This window comes from Carassius auratus, unplaced genomic scaffold (assembly GCF_003368295.1).
Source record: "Carassius auratus strain Wakin unplaced genomic scaffold, ASM336829v1 scaf_tig00217412, whole genome shotgun sequence".
NCBI classification, from domain to species: Eukaryota; Metazoa; Chordata; class Actinopteri; order Cypriniformes; family Cyprinidae; genus Carassius; species Carassius auratus.
In genome coordinates, this window is record NW_020529058.1 from 1876 (window position 1) to 10023 (window position 8148).

The 8148-nt window shown below is 35.6% G+C and overlaps 1 protein-coding gene across 1 annotated transcript; it reads left to right on the forward strand.

The window, feature by feature from the left end:
* Positions 1–291: 291 nt before the first annotated feature.
* Positions 292–7941, forward strand: LOC113100932 (synaptotagmin-7-like; the record flags this gene model as incomplete). The annotated part of the gene is made up of 5 exons (XM_026265420.1): positions 292–559; positions 2020–2189; positions 2296–2410; positions 2502–2701; positions 4126–7941. Coding segments are annotated over 5 exons (858 nt in total), but the record flags the coding sequence as incomplete, so codon positions are not given.
* Positions 7942–8148: the final 207 nt, after the last annotated feature.

Genomic DNA, 8148 nt, shown 5'->3' on the forward strand with positions numbered 1-8148 from the left:
TCAACAAAATGAATCCAAAAAAATGAATCTGGCTTTATCCAGTGTTCAGATTTCAGTTCTGAAAATGTATGCAAATTAGTGCATATTTAATAAGATAATGCATTCATTTACATATTTAAAACTGTACTACAAAAGATATGTGCAATTCTCGGTTTAAACAATCAACTGTGGAAGTGTAGAAATATCTGTTATTCACCTGTAGTGTATTGCCCTAAACACCTAAAGTGTGTGTGTGTGTGTGTGTGTGTGTTCTTCACGTTTTTTCCTCTTTCTCTGTGACGCTCTCTTTAGTTGTCTCCGGGGTCAGAAGACGACGACCACGAGGGCCCCGTGAGCGAGAAACTGGGCAGGATTCAGTTCAGCTTGGGCTACAGCTTCCAGGACACGACTCTGACGGTCAAGATACTCAAAGGTCAAGACCTGCCCGCTAAAGACTTCTCTGGGACGTCCGACCCCTTCGTCAAAATCTACCTGCTGCCTGACAGAAAGCACAAACTCGAGACCAAAATCAAGAGGAAAAACCTCAACCCTCACTGGAACGAAACCTTCCTGTTTGAAGGTCAGTTGTGGATCTGCTTCTAGTTAAAACAATTCTCTCATCTATTCTCTCATAAGAGTCTCTCACTTGATAAAATTACAAATGATAGTATATTTGAGATATTTAAAACAATCTCACAAAACCTGTAAAGAATATGTTTTGTTCATAATTCATCCCAAATTACAAATAAAGAAAATATGTTTTTCTTAAAAAACATTCATTATTATTATTATTATTATTATTATTATTATTATTATTATTGCAGTTAATGATTTTAGATAAATTAATATAATATTTTATTATAAATTATAAAATAAATTATATTAAAATACGGTAAAATAATTAAGGTCATAGATTTGATTTCCAGGCAATAAATGGATAATAATAATAATGATTATTATTATTATAATTGTTAATATTGTTATTATTATTATTATTATTATTATTATTATAAAATAAATGATTATTTACATTACTATTACTATTATTATTATATTACTATATTACTTACATTGATATAACAAATTAAAGGATATATTTTTTTTTTTCAAATATAATGAATTAACATTATTATTATTATTATTATTATTATTATTAATTTAAAATAAATTATAATTAATATTTTACTTAATATTACTTAAATTGCTAAAACAATTTAAATTATATTAATTATATTATAATAATAATAATCATCATCATCATCATTTATGATTTTTTTATCATATAATACATAATGTTTTCTAATATAATGGATTAACATAATAATAATAATAATAATAATAATAATAATAATTAATATTATTATTATTATTATTAATTTCTAATAAATTATAATTAATATTTTATTGATATATTACTTAAATTGCTAAAACAATTTAAATTATACATTATTTCTTATATATAATTATTATTATTATTTCTTATATAATAAATAATAATAATAATAATTATTATTATTATTATTATTTCAAATATTTGCATTCCTATAGCTCAAACAGTAGAGCAAGGCAGTTGCAACAAAAATTGTGTTCCTTGAATGCAATGCAAGTCACTTTGGATAAAATGCATAAATTATATTATACATAAATAGTATATAAATAAAGTATTTATATATCATGGTGGTATTTGTTATACTGCCTTTCATTTCTGTTGGTTGAAATGATTTTTTTATAAAGTTGTAAACAATATTTCACTGTAATACTGTAAACAATACTGTATTAGAATGTTATCAGAATCAGTATGACATAATATATTTAAAAAAGCCTGTAGAAGTAAAATACTGAGACTTTATACAAGAATGAGGGGCTTTATTTGTTGTTTTTAACATGACACTAATGAGAATTTAAGGAAGACATAAGTCTAATTATCAGGAAAATAAAGTCACAATGCAAAAATGTTTCTGGTTTTACTATGTGAAACATTTTCGTTTGGGATGAAGTATGTCCTGCTTTCATCATTCCGGATGAATCCAATCTCCTCAGGGTTCCCGTATGAGAAGGTGCGGGAGCGAACGCTGTACCTCCAGGTGCTGGATTACGATCGGTTCAGCCGTAACGACCCGATCGGAGAGGTCTCGATTCCTCTGAATAAAGTGGAGCTGGGACAGCTGAAGACGTTCTGGAAGGATCTCAAACCCTGCAGTGATGGCAGCGTGAGTCACCTTGAAAAATCTCCCAAACCTGACCCTGATGGCACTGTTTCCTGACAAACTTCACTCTGAAATCTCATTCAGGCTTGTGTGTGTGTGTGTGTTATAGGGAAGTCGTGGAGATCTGCTGTTGTCTCTGTGTTATAACCCCACTGCCAACACCATCACTGTTAACATCATAAAAGCTCGCAACCTCAAAGCCATGGACATCGGGGGCGCCTCAGGTACACGTATAACAACAAAGACATAAACATGGGCTGAGACGTCAGCTGCATGTCTCATTCGCATAACCTCTGCTTCTCTGATTGGCTGCAGACCCGTATGTGAAAGTATGGCTGATGCACAAAGACAAGCGAGTGGAGAAGAAGAAGACAGTCACCATCAAACGCTGCCTGAACCCCGTCTTTAACGAGTCCTTCCCTTTCGACGTGCCCGCACATGTTCTCCGAGAGACCACCATCATCATCACCGTCATGGACAAGGATCGACTGAGCCGCAATGATGTCATTGGAAAGGTGCTTCCTTTGTATATTATGATCCGCTTATTTGCGTACCGACATGGTTGAAATCAATCACCATTATAGATTGACCAACTGTAATACGGTGTAAGATTTCCCTTTGAGCTAAAAGCATTAATCTTGGCTATCTGCTGCCAGTTTCAGAGCAAAACGTAAAACTATGATGCTCTATTCACTGACAGCGCATTCACTTACTTGCCAGCAAACCAAAATATTTTCGATCCTAATAAACCATACATCTGTGGAAAGATTGTTTATTCAGATTTAAGATGATGTACTGTATGCATCTCAATTTTACAGAATTGACCCTTATCACTGGTTTTGTTGTTCAGGGTCACATATATGTAATTGTTGTTGTTTTTATTGTTAATTTGTGGATTTAATTAGAACTATTTTACTTCTCATTTGTTTCTAAAATCTTCATTTGTATTTTTTTAAATATCACAATATATACTGTATTGTGTACTTCATATCGCGATGTTATCGTATCTTGAGATGTTGAGATCATTACATCCCTTGTATATTAAAATAAAAATAGATGTTTTATAAAACATAATAATAAAATAAAAAATATTACTTGCAAATTGATATTTACTTTTACCAACACATCAGCATTTATTTAGCAAAAAATACTCTGTTAGAGTATTTACTGTAATTTAAACGGATACATTTACAGTAAATACATCTAATAAAATTAGAAAACACAAATTTGTAGTACTTTATTAAAAAACAGCAGCATTTAACTAAATATTTTGCTAAAGAAGAATTAAATGCATGCAGCAAATGTATCTTTTTAATTAATCGCTTGATCTTAATCTTTTTATAAATTGCTTAATTAAAAATAAAGCATCCAAATGACTGACTAACTGACTAAAATGAATCAATCCTCCCAGTTCCTTTTGGAAGAAATTATATATTAAAGATTTTATATTAAATATGATATATTGAGTCTAATTGCATATATAATATTATATATTAAAAATTCTAATATCAAACATTAAACACATTTTTTAATTGATAATTTAAAAGGGTTGGAAATTGGTCCTATTTTTAAAACAAAACACTAGAAACAAATGATTTCGGTGATGTTTGTTTTTTTGTTAACAATTGTTGAACATCTAAATTCATTCACTGTTGCAGAACATTGTGTTAAATTCCTTTGACCGTGTTTTTGGCATCACGGTTCAGCGGCCGTACTCAATCAAAAGAGGCAAGACGACAGAAAATGGGGTTCTTCAAAACTACTAAAAGAATCATTAATGGAATCATTTAGGAACCGGAATCATTTGGTGGAATTGGAAACGAGTCGTTAAATTCTTTACGATTCCCCACCTGGTTTTGAAAAGAGCGGGAACCCTGCTGTGCCGTTCAGTCTTGTTTACCATCATCTCTTTCTCTTTCTCTTTCGTTCTCTCTCTCAGATCTACTTGTCATGGAAGAGCGGTCCTGCCGAGGTCAAACACTGGAAGGATATGTTGAGCCGGCCACGCACGAACGTGGCACAGTGGCACACCCTTAAAGCCTGATTCGCCCTCTCCATTGACCACCCCTTCCCCCCGAGCCCCCTTTGACCCGAAACCCCGTCCTTATGCACAAGACTAACTTGCTGCCAGACGGCACAACACGGGTACTATTAGCCATCCACTCTTGTAACCTTTAACCTATGAGCTTCTCTCTCCACTTTGGTCTTCATTTACTCTGGTAACCTGTAGTCCAAATGCCTGCTTATTAGCTAATTACGCCAACGGTTCCTTTGTGCATTAGCATCCGTTCTGGACTCTGGGATAGTGGCTAAATCCAACAAAGCCATTTAAAGATGCTCTGAGAGCGTTCGCGCCGCAACTACACGTTACCAGGATGACGTTTCCTTCCTGTTTTGGTTTTATAGCCCAATTCCCCTGTGTTCCTCAGGCTGGAGAGGTCTGACATCTTTAGGATGTGTGAATGCATCAGCTGGGCCCCGTCCCTCGTCTCATCAAACCTCGCGTCTAGACCCGGAGGCTCATGGGAGCTCATTTGGCAGCCTTTAAATTGGCCACTGCTGAAACGGATCGAGTCGCAGGAACTCTGGGAGTTGTATTTTTCCAGGTCTCAGACTTCCCGTGCGAGTAATTAAAGCCATGAGGGCAAACGAGACGCCCTCTTTCCATTAGCAGCCCCTCCGTTGTTTTAGTCTCCATTTATAGTTGTTTTTCTCACAATCCCTGACCTCTCCAAGCCTTTTTCTGTCTCTTTCCCACTTGACCTGATTTTCCGTATCTTTGTTCCTTCCTTCTCTCTCTCTCTCTCTCTCTCTCTATCTGTCCTCTCTTTTGTCTTCTAAGTAAACAGCTCCGATTGGTTCAGCTGAAAGCTGCAGACATTGAAACCTTACGCCATCTGGAGACTTAAAGACAGCAAAATTAACTCCATCCTAGTCTGTTTGGCTTTTTTTCTCTGTGGTTTCTCTTTATCGCTGGCACAGTAGTAGTGAAGTCCCTCTTTTTCTCGGGATTCTTTGTCGTCTGTGTGCTGTGAGTGACGTGACGTATATCCAACCGAAATATCATAAAAAACACTAACCACCAGGATGGAAAAAGAAAACGACTTTCTCGAAGGATCGTTCCAGGTCTTCTGGGATGGAATCCGGATGAAAGAAAAAAAAAAGTACACGCATACAAAAAAAATCTTGATGTCATCTTTTTTTCATCAAAAGGACATTTGAAGAAACCAATCAGAATTGTTCTTCCAGATTTGCTGTGAAATATAGAAGCAAAAAGTTGATTTTGCGCCCACGTGCGCTGGATAGTTCTCGCCACACTTTGCTCTAGTGATGTGTTTCTTTGTGTGTGTATGTGTATGTGTGTGTGCGCGCAGATAGGGGCTCATATTTTACAGAAACCCTCCAATTAACGGAAAAACCTGCCTTTACCCGTGTATGTGTGTGTATGAGACCGTTTCAGGACGTAGTGGGGATGAAACTCACGGTAACATGACCTGGTCACGATTTATCCCAAAAATCAACAGAAAAAAAACACCAAATTTTATTTTGAATAAAGAAATTTATTGAAAAATGTAAAGAAAATTATTGTGATATTATTTTCATGAACAACACATTTACCTCTAAATGCTCATACTATAAATAACTAATAATATAATAATAATAATATATATACATATATATATTTTATATAAATTGGGTATTAAGTATATTTTAATTTTAATTTAATTTCTTCAGTAATTCTTGCTATTCTAAGTGTTGATTCTAATTACGTTAATACATGTTTTTCTTTCTAAAAAATGCGTACATTAAAGCTGTGCAATTAATATTACTGCACACAATGTATGAATATTTTACTATTGAAATAATCCATAATTTTTACATGGAGATAATGGAGTAAAATGTGCTTAATTGTCAAGAAAATAATATCACAATTGCCAAAAAGGTTAATTGGCCTGAAAAAGACTTTATTTTCTTTACGCAAATATATATCTAATTTCTTTCTTTTGACTGTGAGGTGAAATAGGACCCAGTCATGTTCCTGACAGGTTTGGTGAGATTCACCTATGTGTGTATTACAGCATTAATGTGTATCTTCATCGATGTTAAAAATAATCAAAGTGTGTGAATATGCTGCTCTATTTTCTCATGGCTTCCTTCCGTCTTATTATGAGACACTTTTTCTCTTTCCTCCTCAGAAGAGAGTTGGAGAATTGTGAGCTGCACTTTTTAATGGTGTAACACTGAGAAATAATATAGTAATTGTTAATACAATAATAAATAGTTTTTGTATTTTAAGGGAGGAGTGTTTTAAAGAGCAAACGGCGCGTTCGGGGAGACTGGACTATGCTGGACAGACGTTCTCTCGCTTTCTCTCTCAGTCAAATGTTTTGTTATTCTGTATATGTGATTGGTATGTGTGTGTGTTTGTCATGAGTGTGTCATTTATGCGGCAGGACGAGGCATGTGTTAGCGTGAGGTGTGGCGTTTCCATGGGGTCACTATGGGGACGGAGTGAGTGTGCAATAGTGGAGAGACGCTCAGCTTGACATCGAGACACAGAAGCAGAGGACGCCATCCAATTTCTCACTCCCGCTCAAGAATAACTAGTTATTCTGGGCTGAGACCTTGAACAGGACAGACTGTTTTGCACATAAATGTCATGAGCTATAAAACGTTTTTTAAAACTCCGTAACAATAGCAATAGCAAAACATGATCCAGAACAGCCTAAAATATAGCAAAATGCTTCCATTTATGGCTGCCAAATTTGATGCGAGATTAATGCATGTTTAATATTACATTTATTTAGTAAAGTTGGGCATTTTAACATGGGGGGGTCAATGGAACTGAGTCTCTAGCAGCCAGTCAGTGAATTGCAGTTTATATCACTTCTGTGTTGGATTCAAGAGAGAGATTTCAATATTGCACCATCATGAGGATGCACTGTTGTGTAGAGTAAAACAACTTTTAGTGGGAATTTTGTGCACTGTTCATTTCTTTAGCTGTTTAAGATTTATTATTGGTGTTAAACAATAAACTGCAAGTAGAATAAAATCACCAGAAAACCTCTTATTTTCAGCCATTTGATTCTAGAATGAATGTCCATGCCGAGGCGTATCTTTGGCAGATAGGAGGCAGCTACAAAGCGCGTCTTCCAGACTGTAGTTAAGGGTCCGCAGTACATCTGCTTTCAGCCGAGAGCCATCCCAGATCAGTGGAGCGTTTAATAGAGCGCTCTGATGTGCTCGATGTAATCAGATAATAGTACCGCTTAAATTGTGTTGTGTTTGTGTTCACTCTCCATATCCTAGCCTTTAGCGTACACAAATGTTGTGATGCAACATCTGCTGAGTGTGTGCACATATGAGCCAAACTTGAGCACTTTGTCAGTGTGTATGTGTGTGTGCAGGTGCTGTCGGGGTCACCTTGTGTTTTACTTTACCAATCGAAGCTGGTTGGCCGTCGCATATGTGTATTTGTGCCTGCATACGTGTCTACGCAGTGTTTCTGTCGCACTTATGCTGATGATGACTGGGGAAAGTTAATACTGAGTCAGTGAATCCCTCTTTGAGTTCTGAACTGTTTAACGTCTGTGATGTGTGTCAGACAACAAACCGCATTCTAACACATGCTTTTCAATTATATGTTAAGTTAAAGGTGAGTTTTCCTGAAGATTGTGAGTCTGTTGTTGTAGCAGCTCGGCATGTCTACATCTCACTCAAGCAATGGAGTGAGTTTGGGTTACTTTTTTATTAAGAATGGAAAACCCTAGTAACCACCAAGAACAATCTAACACCCACCTAGAAACCATAAAAACACCCTAACAACATTACTTAACACCCTAGCAGTCACCAAGAACAGCTTAGCAACTATCCAGGTGTACAGTTTCCAAAACCATCGTTAGCTAACTATGGACATTCGTTCCATTGAACTCTATTGACAATGAAGGAACTTGCGACGATA